This window comes from Pelobates fuscus, chromosome 13 (genome assembly GCF_036172605.1).
Source record: "Pelobates fuscus isolate aPelFus1 chromosome 13, aPelFus1.pri, whole genome shotgun sequence".
In the NCBI taxonomy this organism is placed as follows: Eukaryota; Metazoa; Chordata; class Amphibia; order Anura; family Pelobatidae; genus Pelobates; species Pelobates fuscus.
Window position 1 is genome coordinate 14,933,662 of NC_086329.1, and position 18,109 is coordinate 14,951,770.

Genomic DNA, 18,109 nt, shown 5'->3' on the forward strand with positions numbered 1-18,109 from the left:
TCAGGGGCGGCGCTTCTAACAAGCTCCTCCTCAATTGGTTGAGCGGAGAGCGGGAGGTGAAGCTGCGCCGGGTCCTGGCTGTCGCCCTCAGTCCGTCACCGAGAGGAGTCCGCATTGCTCGCCCGCCGGCCAGTCAGTCCGCACCGTGAGCCGCGCCCCGTGCATGTCGCTCTCCTGCTCCCCCGGATAACGTGTCACGGTGAGTGAGTGTGACCCCCCGCCCGGCCCGGGTTACCCGGCAGTCCCGGTATCGCTGGCGGAGCGGTATCTCGGGGCGGTATCCCGGGCCGGGTGTTTATATTACGGTTGTCTGGTTACGGTGAGGGTAAAGCGGTAACTGGTAACAATGAGCGTGTCAAAATGGCGGCCTCCCCTCCCCCAGCAATGCGTCATGTGGCAGCAATGCAGTGACGTCACCGAACGCGCTAAGCCCCGCCCACTCTGGGATCCTTGTCATTGTGCATTCACTCTGTATCTATCTATACTGAATACAGAATGCTGAGGGTAATGGGTACTGAGGGGAGAAGGGAATGTCACAATTAACCACTTTAGCTTAACCCCTTAAGGATGTGTGACATGTTATGATTTTATTCTAAATGTTTGGTTAAAGGGACATTGGAGGCATCATAACCACTTCAGCTCATTGAAGTGGTCTGGGTGCTGTGACCCTTTTGCACTTAGTGCTGCAATGTAAAACGTTACAGTCCCAGAGAATGTTTACATTGCAGCTCTAAGTCTGCCCTCTGTGGCGGTCTCCCAGACATTCACTAGAGGGCTTCCGGAATCGAAATGGACTTTTGGTCCATTATCTGACGCTGGATGTCCTCACGTTCTGCATGATCATGTCTAGCATCAGATTTTTCCCAATAGGAAAGAATTGAGGTCTAATACTTTAGTGCCTGTTCGTCGGAGGGGGCGGAGCATCGGATCAGGTACATAGGTAAAGGACTTTTAACCCTTTTTTTTTATTGGAAGGAGGGGGGAGGTAGGAGGAACTATAGTATCCCTTTCATTAAGGGGGTTTTTGTGTATAGGTCATTCCTCTGCAGTGTCGCTTCTTAATTTTCTGCCATTTGGGAGTTAAATCACTTTTGTTTCTCTTTTCATATTCACTTTGAAGTTACACCTTAGTGAATAACCCTGCTTCATGAGCAGGGGTGTTTACTATACACAGCACCCAAGTAATGCAGTGCTCTCGGTTTTTAAAGCTACTAAATGTTAATTGGAATGTTCACTGCACCAAGTGGTTTTAGTTTTCTTTGAATTCCATACCTGTGTAGGTTCAAATTTTCTCATATAGGACAAAAAAACTAAAGCCAAAACTGAGGGATAGAGAAATAAGAATATTAGTCACTAAATTTTGAGTTTCAGTGAACTGAAATCCAAATGGTAAAATATTAGCCAAAATAGCAAAGCTTTGACTAGATCTCAGTTTGAGATTGTGTTAGATTCATATTTTTAGCTATTTTAACCTTAAATTTGCCATTTAGGTTTAAATTCTCCAGAATTTACTTAATTAAACTGTTTGGCATAAAAGGGTCAGGGTATTGCTTGTTAACTGCCACTTTCTCCATTATAGCACATCATAATAGCTAGCTAAAAGTTAACTATTGCTCTTCTGGGTAAACTAGTTCTTTCTTTGGGTGTAATGTACATATAGTACTGCTGGAGAATGTGCTGACTGTGCATGTACACATATATCATTTCGCCATTGGATGTCGTAGCACTTGTGCATATTCCCAAGGCATTCCTGGCTCATTGAATATGCCACAGTACAGAAGTGCAGTGGAAATGAAATAAGATTGTTTTATTCTTCACAATGAATAACTGAGGCATATGAACGACACACTCTCACTAATCTGGTCTCATAAAGTACCTTATTAACACAAAAAGTGTGTAAAGGTTTATTTTTCAGTGAGCCTCTCCCCCCTGCACTTTATTATCATTTTTTTTTCTGTGTTTTTTCTCCAATAATTCTCCTTTAATTTGGTGACAAGATTGAGCCTGACTTGTTTTGGTCCTAGATTGGAGTTAAAGGGATACTCCATGCACCCAGACCACTTATTTTTATTTATTTATTTATTATTGCCATTTATATAGCGCCAACAGATTCCGTAGCGCTTTACAATATTATGAGAGGGGGATTTAACTATAAATAGGACAGTTACAAATAAACTTACAGGAACAATAGGTTGAAGAGGACCCTGCTCAAACGAGCTTACATTCTATAGGAGGTGGGGTGTAAAACACATTAGGACAGGAATTTACAATCAAATAAGGTGGGCTGCCCTTTCGGAGAGGGCAAGAGACAGGTATGTGAGGTAAGGGTTAGTCTTGGAGGCCATAAGCTTTCCTAAAGAGATGGGTTTTAAGGCACTTCTTAAAAGATGCAAGACTAGGGGAGAGTCTGATGGCGGTAGGCAGGCTATTCCATAGGAAGGGAGCCGCCCGCGAGAAGTCCTGCAAGCGCGAGTTGGCCGTACGAGTGCGGACAACGGACAGGAGGTGGTCACGGGCAGAACGGAGAGACCGAGAAGGGACATACCTATGGATCTGTGAGGAGATATAAGAGGGGCTAGAGTTGTTCAGTGCTTTATAGGTGTGAGTTAGTACCTTGAATTGACTCCTATAGCATACAGGAAGCCAATGTAAGGACTGGCAGAGGGGTGAGGTGTGAGAGAAACGACTAGAGAGGAAAATCAATCTAGCAGCAGCATTCATTACGGACTGTAAGGGTGCAGTACGGCTATTGGGGAGACCAATCAGGAGAGGGTTACAATAAAACATGCGGGAAATTACTAGAGCATGGACAAGCTCCTTGGTAGTATCTGGTGCAAGAAAGGGGCGGATGCGGGCTATGTTTTTAAGATGGAATCTACAGGATTTGGCAACATGCTGGATGTGAGGCTCAAAGGTGAGACCAGAGTCAAGTATGACGCCAAGACAGCGCGCTTGCAAGGATGGACTGATGTTGGTACCACAAACTTGGAGGGAGAGCGAAAGAGGAGGATCAGTATTAGGAGGAGGAAAGACAAGGAGCTCAGTTTTTGAGAGATTGAGTTTCAGAAAGCGGGAGGACATCCAGTCAGAGATGGAAGAAAGGCAAGCAGTGACACGTTGCAGGACGGCAGGGGAGAGGTCCGGGGAGGAGAGATATAGCTGGGTGTCATCAGCGTACAGGTGGTAGTGAAATCCAAAAGAGGTAATAAGTTTGCCAAGAGAGGCAGTATAAAGAGAAAATAGAAGGGGACCAAGGACGGAGCCTTGGGGAACTCCAACTGAGACAGGGCAAGGGGAGGAGGTATCATTAGAAAAGGAGACACTGAATGAGCGTTGGGAGAGATAAGAGGAAAACCATGAGAGGACAGAGTCACAGAGACCAAGCGATTGAAGAGTTTGAAGAAGGAGAGCATGATCAACGGTGTCAAAGGCCGCTGAGAGGTCAAGAAGAATTAGTATGGAGTAGTGGCCTTTGGATTTAGCTGCGATTAGGTCGTTAGTAACTTTGATAAGGGCAGTCTCTGTAGAGTGGAGAGGGCGGAAGCCAGATTGAAGAGGGTCAAGGAGAGAGTTGGAATTGAGGAAATGAGACACACGGGTGAAGACAAGTCTTTCCAGAAGCTTTGAGGAAAAAGGGAGCAGGGATATGGGACGGTAGTTAGAGGGGGTGGATGGGTCGAGGGATGGTTTTTTTAGTATAGGTACTACAGTGGCATGTTTAAGGTCAGCAGGGACGATGCCAGAGGAGAGCGAGCAGTTGAAGATGTGTGTTAGAGAAGGCACGAGACAAGTGGAGAGAGATCTAATAAGGTGAGATGGGACAGGATCGAGCGGGCAAGTGGTGGGGCGAGAGGAGCAAAGAAGAGCAGCCACCTCTTGGTCAGTAGCTGGGGAGAATGTCTGAAGGGTAGGAAAGGCATGATCTATGTGTGATTGAGAAACAGAAAGGCAAGGAGGGGAGAATTCTTTCCTTAGCTGTTCAATCTTGTCAGTGAAGTAACATGCGAAGTTATCAGCAGTAAGGTTAGTTTTGGGGGTGGCCACAGCAGGGCGAAGAAGAGAATTAAAGGTGTGAAAGAGACGCCTGGGGTTGCGGGAACATGAACTAATGAGAGTGGAAAAATAGGACTGTTTGGCAAGGGCAAGGGCTGCACTGTATGAACACAATATGAATCTATAATGGAGAAAGTCTGATTGTGTACGAGACTTCCTCCAGGAGCGTTCAGCACAACGGGAGCATCTTTGCAGGTAGCGCGTTGATTTAGTATGCCATGGTTGGGGGCGGGTCCTCCTCGAGGTGCTTGTTTGGAGTGGCGCTGCAGTGTTCAAGGCAGATGTAAGAGTAGAGTTATATATGGAGATGGCCTGTGAAGAACAGGAGAGGGAAGGGATGGACAGCAGTTGTGAATCAATGTCAGCTGACAACTGTTGGAGATCAAGAGAATTAAGGTCCCTCCTGAGTTGAGGGGGGTTAGGCTGAGGTTTTTGGGTGAGGGGGTATGTGAGAGCAAATGATAAGAGGTGGTGATCAGAGAGTGGATATGGAGTGTTGCAGATATTATTATTTATTTATTTATTTATTATTGCCATTTATATAGCGCCAACAGATTCCGTAGCGCTTTACAATATTATGAGAGGGGGATTTAACTATAAATAGGACAATTACAAATAAACTTACAGGAACAATAGGTTGAAGAGGACCCTGCTCAAACGAGCTTACATTCTATAGGAGGTGGGGTGTAAAACACATTAGGACAGGAATTTACAATCAAATAAGGTGGGCTGCCCTTTAGGAGAGGGAAAGAGACAGGTATGTGAGGTAAGGGTTAGTCTTGGAGGCCATAAGCTTTCCTAAAGAGATGGGTTTTAAGGCACTTCTTAAAAGATGCAAGACTAGGGGAGAGTCTGATGGCGGTAGGCAGGCTATTCCATAGGAAGGGAGCCGCCCGTGAGAAGTCCTGCAAGCGCGAGTTGGCCGTACGAGTGCGGACAACGGACAGGAGGTGGTCACGGGCAGAACGGAGAGACCGAGAAGGGATATTAGATACTGTACATGCATAAGTGAAGATTAGGTCAAGGGTATTGCCAGCTACATGGGTGGGAGAATCTGCCCACTGCGATAGCCCGAGGGAGGAAGTCATGGAAAGTAGTTTGGTGGCTGCAGAGGTCAAAGGTGGGTTTATAGGAATATTGAAGTCCCCGAGAATTAGGGATGGAATGTTAGAAGAGAGGAAATAGGGTAGCCAGGCAGCAAAGTGGTCAAGGAAGAGAAGAGGGGAACCAGGGGGGCGGTAAATAACAGCAATGTTAGCGGAGAAGGGTTTGAAAAGGCGAATTGAGTGTATTTCAAATGATGGGAAAGAGAGAGAAGGGGGGGTGGGAAGAGGTTTAAAAGAGCAGTGAGGGGAGAGGAGAAACCCAACACCACCACCTTTACATTCAGAGTTTCTTGGGTTGTGGGTAAGTTGGAGACCAACTTATTGTAGTTTTCATAAACTGTAATATTTACCTTGCAGAGTTAAGTCCTCCTCTTAGAACACAGTGTTTTAAGCAACGCTGGATGTCCTCACGCTATTTTATATGGGGAGGTCTGATGCGTGTGCCTGGCCATTGCTGCGCATGCGCATTAGGTCTCTCCCTGTGGGAGAGTAGAGTAGGCGGAGCCTGACCAGCGCAGAGGGACAATGGCGCTGGACTTCGGTAAGTACCTAAAGGGGTTTTAACCCCTTAAGCAACTTGGGATGGGGGTGGGAGGGAGAGGGTCAATACAGGGTCCTGCAGTGCCAGGAAAACAAATGTTTTCCTGGCACTGGAGAATCCCTTTAATCTTACACCTATCCCATGCATTCAAGAAGGAAATAAAATGTACAAGTATTTGTATTTTTGAAATGTGGAAGTGTTTCTAGTTATCCAGTGCACAAATGGATAATAAATTCAGTTTGAAGAATTACTTTGTGATGGCATCCGTTATTCACTTTCAATACATGTATCTGTAAAGTAAACCTGGAAGTGGTTTTCACACTTTCTCTTTAGGAATCCTGAGTAAATTCTCTTGTCTAATACCTTGTTTTGATATGGCTATTTAAACCTTCAACATATAAAGTGTTAATACAACTAAAAAAAAAATGTAGTAACATTCCCTACATGAGTTGGACTTCCTATTTGTTGAATCTACACCCTGGAATCACACATGTATCAAATCACTAAACTTGTTTTAAAAAATAAATAAAAAATAAGGGCATATACATATTCAGGTGTCTACAACATGTACAGTACATTTTGAAAATGACATACAGTGTCCAACAGAAAATGTCCTGTACTTTTATCCTGTAGATCAAGATGTCTGTCAGGCTTTAAACTGCAAAACTATTAATCAAGAAATCTACATTTTTGATGCTTTAATGGGCAAGAACATCCATCTCTTAACAAATGTTTTGGGAGAATAACTAACTGCATTGCAGGCAGTAATGAGTCTATTCACATAAATCTCTTATGTTAGCTGGTGTGCAGTTGGAGGAGGTGGAGTGCCAACTCAGTGCAAGAGTGTGTGTGTGTTTTTTTTTTATTTATTTTTTTTAAACTCCATTGGTGGGTGTGGGGAGGCAGAGGGAACTACAGTACTAGTAATACATATTTGTATTCCTAGCAAATATAGTATCAATAGTCAAATATGGTTTAGATTTGGTAGTGCCCTATGTGTGTGTCTATCTATAATGCACATAAAAAATAATTTGGATATGAATTTGAAGATGTGCATGTAGGTTTATTTCATACCAATTATATCTATTAAAACACTGAGATAAAATTAGATTTAAGCTTGTTACCAATTTAAATAAAATAAAATAAGACTTGGCATCTGATTGCAAAAGCTTCTTGCAACTTTCCTGGTGTTCCATCTTCGCTTGACCAAATGCTCTCAATTTAAGATCTTGCCTGAAGGCAGTTAGTTGGAACTCTTCTTATTAAAAATCACAGGGTTTAAAAGGCAGGTACATTTTCTGTGCTATTTTCATTGCAGCGAAACTGTCCGTAATACTACTAAGTTTATTCGTACCAGATGTGTTTTTGATACACATTATGGAAGTCTCATGATTCTGTATGTACACTGCATCCAGTGAAGAAAACTCCCCAGCATTTCGCTGTGCATTCCTTTTGGGAAGATGTAGTCATCGCTTGTCACGAACATGCAGCATAGTGAAGTGTTTCTACCTGACCTTCATTGCCCATCTCACCTGAGACTATGCTTCAAGCACATATTGAAGTGAGTTAAATTGCTATGTCTCCAATACAAATGTTTTTGTTACTCTAACATTTTTTTGTTTTTTTAATTCTTTATTTTTGGTATGCAGGTTTGTACAACAGTGCCTGTTTCGCCCCAAAAGCGTTTGCAGGCTCGATTTTCACATTCATAGTACAACAGTTGAGACATATGGAGTATGCATACATTTTTTAAGGAAGTAAAATAATATTGTGGTAAACCAAGCTTTAACTATCTGGAAGTGTAAATGATTGATATTAGATTAGCCTTACTGGTTAAGGTAGCGCGTTGTATTTCTCATGCCTGTACATTGTTTAGCTCGTTTTGTTTAAGTAAGCGAGTACATAGAGTATATCAGGGAAGCTTATTCAGGGGAGTAATAGAGATGAGAGACAAGGCTTGTATGTATAGGCATAGTGAAGATTAATCCATACATTAGAGTACATATTAGGCAAACTAGTGGGTTGGTTAAGCTTGGCTTTTGTCAGTCTAAACAGGCGGTACATGTTTGCTGGTTATGCTAGGCTAGGGCTCAAGCTAGATTGACAGTTGCTAGATTACAGTGGTGACAACTAAAATATATAATATCTATAATAACCAAACCAAATACATAATAAACATAACATCGACCTCAGAAGAGAGGTTGCTAAGCATATAGATTACCCTCCCGGGGAGCATGCCTTGAGTTCGGGTAGGCAACAATTAGGCTCAGTGTCCGCGGCCAAAGCATCAGCCGATACCATAGTCCCAGTCCAGCAGAACCCCTGCTCCGCTTCTCGGTGATAGGGCTGTAGAGGCTTCGCCGCCGTGTACCATTTGTCCAGGAGCACCTCGTGTGGAGAGTGAGCTTTCTCCATGGTTTGACCTCTTTCTTGCTTCCTTTGCCGAGTTGTGGTCTGCGAGCTGTGCTGTTCGTCGCAAAGTAGGGTCTGATCTCTCCCGGGCTCTGGTGGCGGCTCTGCAGTGTCCAAGGCAGCGAGCTCGCTGAGTATCCATCCCGGTTCCGCCAGTAGGGGGCCGAGCACCGGCCTTCCAAGTGTGACTCCGTGACTTGGGCTGACCATGGGTGGAGGTTCTCAGAGTGCCGGGATCTCCGAGGGCGGTGTATGGTAAGTGAATTGCAGGTCTTGCGTCATGCCGCGGCCCCCTCTCTTCTCTGCTGTGCTAGCCCAGTGGACAGTTTCTTTAGAGCTGGTTCATGAGTTGGAGGGGTGCTGGGCCGTCGGGTCGCCGCTTGGGTCCGTGCCAGTATGGTCTCTAGACGTGCCCAAAAGCGGTCGAATGCTATTGCTATGCGGTCTTCGTGGGCAGTTGGCGCTTGTAAGGTTTGTGTGGGTCTAGGCCCTGGAGCATGATCCGCAGCCGCCATCTTGGCTGTTGGTTGCGGGTAGCGTGCGGTCTTGGAGACTTGTGGGCTCCTGTGGCCTCGCTTGATGCGGACCGGGATGACCCCCACCAGTCCATAGGGGGGGGAACGAGGGTGCAGTAGTGAGTAAGCCGAGTATGCAAGCGGCGGGAGAGCGGCCGTCTCTCCAGTGCCGCCCGCGTGAGTAGGCCGCATGATGGTGCCGAGCGGGTTTTCAGCGTGTGAGGTGTCCATAGGTAGGTCTCGGTTTCCTCTGATCGCTACCAGCTTCCAGGAGCCCGATTTTTTTGTGTTGGCTTTGCTATAATCCGTTTTAATTGTCGGGTGGCCCAGGAGCTGTTGCTGTGTGCGTCCGCTCAGCTCCGCGGTCTTGCCCCGCCCCGTTACTCTAACATTTTAAATCAACTTTTATGTGATTTGCTTCCAGTTTGTCAGATCCCTGATGTATATTTCATATAGCACTCAACGTATACTTGTGTTTTTAGAAGTATTGAAATGTTGAGATTAGGATGTTCAGACTATGGTAGCTTTAGTAATCTAGAAGGGATACTCCAGGCACCCAGACCACTTCTGCCCATTGGAGTGGTCTGGGTGCCAACTCCCACTACCCTTAACCTTGCAAGTGTAACTATTGCAGTTTTCATAAACTGCAATATTTACCTTGAAGGGTTAAGTCCTCCTCTAGTGGCTGTCTATCAGACAGCCACTAGAGGGACTTCCGTGTTCTTAGAACACTAAAATGTGTGTTTTAAGACATTGGACGTCCTCACGCTATGTGAAGACCTCCAGCGTCGCCAAAATCCCCATAGGAAAGCATTGGATAATGCTTTCCTATGGGGAGGTCTAATGCGCGTGTACGGCCATTGCTGCACATGCGCATTAGGTCTCCCCCGTCGGCGGGGGAGAAGAGTAGGCGGAGCCTGGCCAGCGCGCGATGGACTCTGTCACTGGTTTTAACCCCTTCAGTAACTTGGGGTGGGAGGGAGAGGGGGCACTCCAGGATCCTGCAGTAGTTTTTCCTGGCACTGGGGAATTCATTTAAAGGGACACTGAAGCCACCCAGACTGCTTTATCTCGATGAAATGGTATGGCTGCTATGTCCCTGTAGGTTTAACTTTCAGCTGCAAACTGTTTATAGTTTATAGTGCATGGTTTAAATGCCTTTAGTGACTTTCAAACCAGTTCTCCACTGTGACATCTAGCCACCCATTGCACTTTCATGGCCATTCCTGTTAGTGCTGAATTCTATGACAGTCTGTGCTGTAAAAAAGTCCTCTTGAAACTGATAGTTAATTTTTGTCAATTGGCTACAATGTAGAGTTTGATTCAACTCCAAATACTTGAATGTCCTAGCAGTGTTTTTTTTTTTTTTTTTTTTTTTAAATGGTTTTCAATAACTACATGTGGTAGTAATTTGCTACTAACTTAATTGGGCTACATGCATGAACATTTACACACACAAATTACAGCACACTTACAAGTCTAATGCATGTTGCTGGCCATAGAGGACTAAAAGAAACTAATGTGGACCCAGCTAAAAGGGCAAACCATTGTAGAATGGTTTGTCCCATTACTGTGAAATGAGGCCAAGATACAGTGGTCTGTAGTGTGTTTGATGCTTGGAGAAGCTGTTTTGAGTGACAGCCTACTATGAATATTTTAATTCTATCTTTTTATCTTCTCAACACAATGACAAAGTGTGTGTGTGTGTGTATATGTGTATGTGTGTGTGTGTGTGTGTGTGTGTGTATATATATATATATATATATATATATATATCTATATATATATATATATATATATATCTATCCCCATGCAATCAAAAATGTCCTGATTGCTTTTGTCCTTTTTTTTTTTTTTTTTTTTTTTTTTTTTTGTTCCTTTAGTAAATCTAGAGCTAGCTCACATTGCACATTACCAATTCAGCTGTGCTTTGTTTTTGGGTTTATTTCCCCCGTTTGTTCATATTCACACTTTGAGGCTATTAACCTTCCTAAAGCAGCTTAAACGTTAAAGGAATATTATAGGCACCCAGACCACTTCACCTCAAAGAAGGGGTTTGGGTGCCATATGCTCCCCTATTTTAACCCAACAAGTGAAAACCTTGCTGAAGGAGGAACTGTGTTTTCTTTGCAGGATTAACCTGCCTCTAGTTTTTGTCAGCCAATGCAGGCGCTTCTATGAAATGGCAGAATAACAACCTATTTGTCATATGCTCTCAAAACACAATCTGATTGGCACAGCCTGTTAGGCTGAGCATGTGCACTTTCTTCCTATGGGAAAGCATTTGATTGTCTTATCAATCTTGATGTTTTCAGACAATGAGGTGGGACTAGCCAATGAGAGAGCAGCTTAGTGTGGGAAAAGAGGTAAGATAAACACTAGCTTGCATAACCTTTGCATATGAGGCGGGGGGTGTAACCTCAATGACAAGACACTATAGCATTAGCTATACACATTTATATTCATAATGCTGTAATAAAAAATAGAAGGCGAACCTCATCCAAATATAAAAATGTATGTCATCAGAAGGAAAAAAAATAAACTATTCAGGCTCCTGCTCTAATTTGCTAAATATTGAAAGGACAGTCAAACCACCATGACAAATATACTCTTTGTATATGTTATGGGCTACTCTGTCATAATCTATTTTCATCCTGGTAATAACTGTTACAATGTTCAAACATCTCTGCAGTTATATCAACACTTGCATTTATTGTTACTTTGTAGCTAACTATGCATTCCTCTGACCTTATACAACAAGAGTTAAACTACTAGCAGCCCTAAATGTGCAAGGCTGCTCTACTGGGGATCATAGCTACTCCAGAAGTTCATACATACCATGCGTTAGCACCTGCTTTAGAATTGCTGCACAGTTTGATTTGAAGTGGCCATGGTGCTTGGAGTCTGTATATGTAGTGTTGCCATAAGAAATGCTGCACACGTGGATATATTTTATTCCATATGCAAACAAAAAAGTGCACACTCCACCAGAAAGGTGAGATCAGGCTCTACACTTAAGTAAAGGATTCCCTTAACCTTCACAAATCACAGACAAAGAGAAAATAAGTGGAGCACTGAAATACCTTTATAAATGATGTGTATATGGATGACACTGTATTATAGCCTGCAAATGACAGACAACCAAATTATAGTGCAGACATATGTGTTACAGAAGAAAAATAGAGTACAGAACGCATATGAATGTTAAACTCTCAAATATAGAGCCACAGGGTCACCTGGCTCTAGTGGGATCTTTAAAGGGGATCCACTACCCTTTTCTTGTGTCTTCCACTTCCAAAGGAAAGGTAAAGATGCAAATGGGTCAGTATCCAATGAATCAGGAAGAAATGTATTAAATAAAATAAAATGAAAAGTATCATAAAAATAATAACAGAGATTCAAATGAATCAAAATAACATAATAAGTAGTCCTATAAACCAAAACGCGTTTCGCCAGGGGCTGGCTTCCTCAGTTGGTGTCTATTTTATTCTGCAGCTGGAAGTGTAACACTGCCTCCAGCAGCAGCAACATTAACAGAAGGTATAGATGACGTTTAATTTAACTAATTCTATGAATTGGGTGTCTACCGTGACTGGTATGGTTTAGCTGGTGTTGGATACCCAAGGTTTACACTGGCAAATCCTGCTTATGGAGAAGCTCTGTGTATGTTTCTTTTGAATGTTCCTTTATCAATACATTTTACCCTACTAATTTTTCCATAAATGTCTGTCCTAATTTGCTGTATTTTCATTTTTCTATACAGTGCACAGCTAAGACTTTGGAGTTTGCTGAACCCTTTTAATTTCAAAACCCTTCTCATTTGAGGATCATCCATAGTGTTTAGTTGTGCAATGGACCAGGAATTTCTAAAGCTTCATGCATTTCCCAGTACAGAATGTATTTTTCGTTGGCCTAGAAATGGACAGAACCAAAATTGTATGGCATTGTTTTCTTTACAACATTGTGAAGTCGTACATATACAAAGGAAACATTGTAACGATACACAAGAGGTGTAAGTTTGATTATTTTAGAAATGGAAGTGGTTGTGATTGCTTTGACAGCTCTGGTTTTTATGTTTTATCTCTGTATCCAGGTTATAATCTAAATTGCTGCATGTGTGGTCTGTTGTATGACTTTGTTTTTGAATGATTAAAGTGCTTTATGGTCTAACCGTTGTCCCATACATCTTTTATTAGGATACAATGTTTACTAGAGGAATCAAGAGGAAAAGTTTTTCTGAAGAAGACACAGAAGAACCGTTGGCTGACTTTAAAACTATTCCTTCCTACACTTTGGAACGCCAGTCAATGCTGAACATGTCGCTGGTGAAACTGCAACTCTGCCACATGCTTGCAGAACCTAATCTTTGTCGTTCAGTGCTTATTGCCAACACTGTAAGGCAGATACAACATGAGATGACTCAAGATGGCAGCTGGCAAATTTTGGCAGAACAAAGTGTTGAAGCACCCATGGATCGTTTGGTTTCTACAGATATTCTTTGTCGTTCCTCCAAGGATCAGGAGGAAGAAAAGAATAACAATGAAACTTATATTACTTACAGCGATGACTTGGACGTTCAACAGATAGAGGTTTCAGACCTGTCACCATATACATCCTTAAAAGTGCAAAATTCTCAGGCTCCTACCTGGGAAGCGGACAACCAGCAAGAAAATAGGGTACAACTTCAAAAATCACTAGACCATATATTTGAAACGTTGGAGAACAGAAATGCAAACACAGTAGAGGATTTGTTTTCTGATGTTGATACTTCCTATTATGATCTAGATACTGTACTTACTGGTATGATGGGAAATTCAAAATTAGGTCATTCTGATATGATTGAAAGCTTTTCATCCCAGACGCCAAAACCCACCGGCTGCAAAACTGAGCTCAGTGAGATTGATCATATTGTTGAGATTCTAGTGGAGTCTTGAAACTGAATACATAGTTCCGATATTAATATATACATAACCAATGACAACAGTAGCAGGAAAAAAAAAAACTTTGCTAATGTCTATGCAAAATATGGGTCGTACATAACTTGCATATTTTGGGGGATTACTCCTTTCTGGTCAATACGATTTGAAGCCATAGTTGTGTTTTTGTTTTTTTTCTTCTATATTTTTAAAAACATACCTCATGGATTGGTATGTGAAATCTCTGTGACAGTGTGGTTTATTTAGAATGGAGCAAGACACTTCTAACACTTCTTTAAAAAACATATTTTTAACTTATTTTTAAGGGGGGTGGAAGTAAACTGAGCCTTTTTATGGGTACTTCACACATTTTTAAAAAATATCTGTACATTGTTCTAGCAAATGTAAGTATTTTCCAATACTGACTTTAACCCCCTTAAGTATTGCAATATACTATGCTAGTATGGAATGTCCTGATTATTTTGTATACAGCATACATTCAGCTACCATAATGTGCATCATTTAGTTTAACATGTTCTTATTATCTAACCTTATCCTTTAAATAAATGAAGAGTGTGTTTGCAATTTGCAAACTATACGATTCATAATGAACGGAAAGATTCTTGAAGATCTATTGTGTATTTTATCTCTGTGTACTCCTATAACAAACTGCAATATTTAAACTTTTATATTAAGATATCACAACAACTTTCCCTTTTTAACTTTTATTTTTTATCTAAAGTTATTTATGGATTAAACTATCGGAATGCCTCTTTCAAGAACATTAATAATGTTCTGAAGAATGTAAATGATGATGTACAGATTTTGTTTGTAGTGTATAATGTCCGTTAAGTGGTTTTATTTAAATTAATAGATGTTTAGTGGCTGCAGATGTCCAAAGTAGGTATTGCTGACACCATTAATGTCAGTTTATATGTGTATGCGTGTTAAGGAATGGTTTACCGGTTGACTGTCTGGTCAATTGTTGGAAATGTCTTTTGCACTATGAAATGCAGTGATTAAGACACTATCTACACACTATGTGCTGGCTTGTTATGGGCATGCGACAGCAACATTGTTTAAAAGCTGGCTCTCCATTTTGCTTAAGGGAATACTAGTGTCGGGAATACAAACATGTATTCCTAACACTATAGTGTAAAACTGTTTAGCTCTCCACCCATCCCCCCCACCCCCTTCAGGTCTCTCTGAAAAGGTATTTAAACTTCCTTTTTTCTCCCTCGCTGCTGCTGGTCCTACCTCGATGAGGGAGATCATTAGTCTTGATGATCTCAACGAATCCAGTGCTTTACGGTAGGAAAGCATTGGGAGTCTTTTTTTTGTGCACGTGTGACAAAACGGCCACACTGCACCAATCAGCATTTCCTTACATTGATGCATTGAATCAATGCATTTCTATGGAGAACATTCAGCATCTCCATGCAGACTGCGGAGACACTGAACACCATTGCTGGATATTATGCAGCACTGGACTAGGAAGCACCTCTATTGGCCATCTGGCTGTCTCTAGAGGTGCTCCTAGCCAGCAATGTAAGCACTGTCTTTTCTCTGAAAAGGCAGTGTTTATATTGGAATTTCTGCAGGGACAGGCTAGACTCCAGAACAACAATATTAAGCAGAAGTGGTTCTGGTGAATATAGTGTCCCTTTAAGTGAAACGATCTGTAATCATGACTTTAGCTTGTATTCGCATAATTGTTTTTTCGTTTGTTTGTTTTTGGGGGGGGGGTATTCATTTAGAACTGAAAAAAGGATAACTTCATACATTCGTTATAGAGTGTATTTGATCCATGTGGCTCCTAAGGATCTTTTTATTTTATTTTTTTTATATATATATATTTTTTTTTTTTATGCTAGACATTCGTATCTATTTGTCTTAAACAGTAAAAATCTAAAATTCATTGTTTGTAAGATTAGTAATATATTTTGTTGGATAAAAAGCGGTTTCAAAAGGAACCATCCAGGTTTGTCCAATGTGCTTGGGGAATTATGCTCATGCATACTGTAAACAATAATTGAATTAAATCACACTACAATAATAAACTGCAATCACGTTTGAACTACTTTAGTAAAATTTCAAAAAAACAGGAAGTTGCTTAAAAGGTACACGCTAAGATCCCAAATCACTTGATTTTGGTTCATAGATGTTTATATTGGCACCAATAAGAAAAGCCCCAAAGTAAACTGATCCTTCCATTTATTTGATCTGCTGTAATTGGACGTTTGTGTTGTGTGTGGGGTTTTTTTTTTTTCTGTTTTTTTTTTTTTTCTTAATTTGTCTTGATATCTCAACAGGAAAACTAAGTTTACTGATGCAAGACTAGGCCTTTTGAGGAAACCTCTGCAAATACTGCACAGTTCAGTTAAGAGGAGAAACCCCAGAGCTGATGAGAATTTGCAGTAATTTCATAACTGCATTTAATTAAGGTGAAGCTCCTGCTCATCTGCCCAGAACTCGGTCTTTTCATTTCATTATGGGGGAAGTTACTGTGCCCACCTGTAGCAACATCTAGGTCACTTAAAGGGTGTTGTAGAATCACACACTGGTGTTTGGTTTTCCCACTCCTTTCTTCTTTATCCCCAATAGTGGTAATTATTCATATTTTTATTTTTTTTCTCTGTGCCCATTTCACTATTAACTGTGTTGCTAGTTAAGGTTTTCCATGGCTCATATTTGTGATGCTTTCTCTTATAACCAGGAATTAATTTTGGTTTAGACCGGTCTTGGTATTAAAATTAACAAATGCAGGACTCTGAAGAAGTATGAGAGTTCTGACATATTGGTTCTGAATGGCTTACATGTGTAAACTATGTATCCTCCATCCCATCCAACCAGCCCCATGGAAACCTATAGTATTGGTAATTGCCTTCAGCTATCAGCAATATCTCCATATAAAAGAAAAGGCACATTAGTGTGACCTGGTAACAGTCATAGATCTGCCTTCTATTCACAATACATACAAATTTTCTGTCTTGAGGTTTAGTGTTGTATCCAACTAAATTAGACTTTTTGTAGGTCTTAAAGCAACTGAGAATGTGGCGTGATGAACCTTTTACTAGCAGCATGGACTAGAATATGTATTGTCTGTTTTAAATAAATATCCTCCTTGCAGACTAATCTATAATTCTGTCTCAACCTTTTTCAAGTAGAGAAATAGGATTCCCAGACACCCTTTCAAGAACAGATGGTTAAGCGCCTTTTATACTTGCAACAATGGATTTTTGAAGATACTGCTCAGTATGGTAATACAAAAAGATTTTACAGTAATAAAACAACCAATGGAAAAAAAAAAGCAGACTTTGTTAGAATGAGCCCCCTGCATTGACGGATACATTTGCGTAATGGGGAGGGGTAGGATTACTTTTTATTCCCCTTTTTTATCTGAAACTTGGTCAGCTGGATGCCTTGATGTCTTCCATTGCACTGGAAAGAAACCATGGACTTTCTTTTTCTTTGCCTCAGCCTGCGGCCTTATGTATGATTTATGTTGCTTTACATATTCTAGTAGTAGCATGTATACTTGGTAGCCACTTCAATAGTCTTAACATTTATTATTCTTTGTATGCAAAAACTAGTAAACTGTAAATTTTATTATTTTTTTTTTCGCTCTCAAGGTTTTATATTTTTAAGTATGCTGGTTTTTATAATAAATGTGAGCAATCACTTTTTTAATCTTGTCTTTCCATTATTTCTTTTTTTTTTTTTTTTTTTAAAGGACACTTCAGGCACCAAATAATGTAAGTGAATTTGATAGGTTTTGGCCTCATTCATGCTGGTTTTCTACCCATTGAGTTTAAATAATGAACCTCCTTATTTTGTGGACAACTGAAACTTTACATACACCTGGATGAGTTTGACTTAAATATGTTTAATAAATAGCACTAATTAAAGCACACTAAATTATTTACATTAAAATATTACATTTAAACCAGATGTTAGGAGTAAATGCAAGCAATGTTTTGAATTGTGATATGGCTAACATCCATCAGCAAACCATGATCTTTGGGACTGGCTGTCTGTTTTAATCCCTGGAATGCTAGTGGATGTACTGTTAATATGGCACACCAGACCCAATAGACTAGGAGAAAAGAGCATAATATCAGTAAAGATTATTTGGTGGAAATTAACTCAGAGCAGCTGTTTTGTAAGCGCAAAAGGGTTTGGTGTATGACCAGTGAATGTATAATTGGAACAGCGGGAAATCTTCATACTGTACTGAGCTAAAAAAAAATGGGTGCAGAACCAAACCAGGAGTAAACCCTACCTTGATGTAAAAGGAAAAAAGTTTGGGCATAATAGGGCTCAAAAGCAAATTTATCGGGACAAGATGTACAAAGCAGGGTTTCAATCCCAATGGGCCTCTTTCATGGGTTAGCTTGACAAGGACAGATTTTGGTTGAAAGCTTGTTTGTGCATTTTTTAAAAAAAACATTTTTGATTCATTTTATTTTTGTCACAAATGTGCCTGCTTTTGAGCCTTGGTGTTTCCCAACCTTTTGACAGTGAGTATTTCATGTTGCTTTATCAAAAGTAGTGTGTAATTTCCTT

At 41.0% G+C, this 18,109-nt stretch overlaps 1 protein-coding gene across 6 annotated transcripts; it reads left to right on the forward strand.

The window, feature by feature from the left end:
- Window positions 1–17,159, forward strand: CDCA4 (cell division cycle associated 4). Of its 6 annotated transcripts, none has more exons than XR_010086280.1 (4): window positions 1–199; window positions 12,391–12,639; window positions 12,824–13,947; window positions 15,856–17,159. XR_010086280.1 is itself a non-coding variant. In XM_063439524.1 (2 exons), the coding sequence occupies exon 2, from the start codon at window positions 12,830–12,832 to the stop codon at window positions 13,559–13,561; it is 732 nt and encodes a 243-aa protein (XP_063295594.1). In that variant the 5' UTR covers window positions 1–199; window positions 12,824–12,829; the 3' UTR covers window positions 13,562–14,054. The 6 variants fall into 6 exon arrangements, 1 of the variants encoding a protein (XP_063295594.1); XR_010086281.1 differs by lacking the exon at window positions 12,391–12,639 and having other exon boundaries at window positions 15,856–15,987; window positions 16,708–17,159; XR_010086282.1 differs by lacking the exon at window positions 12,391–12,639 and having other exon boundaries at window positions 15,856–15,987; window positions 16,711–17,159.
- The last annotated feature ends 950 nt before the right edge of the window (window positions 17,160–18,109 follow it).

What these genes read in the sequence shown, in the direction of transcription:
- CDCA4 (XM_063439524.1), top strand. Translation starts at nt 12,830, where the DNA reads ATGTTTACTAGAGGAATCAAGAGGAAAAGTTTTTCTGAAGAAGACACA.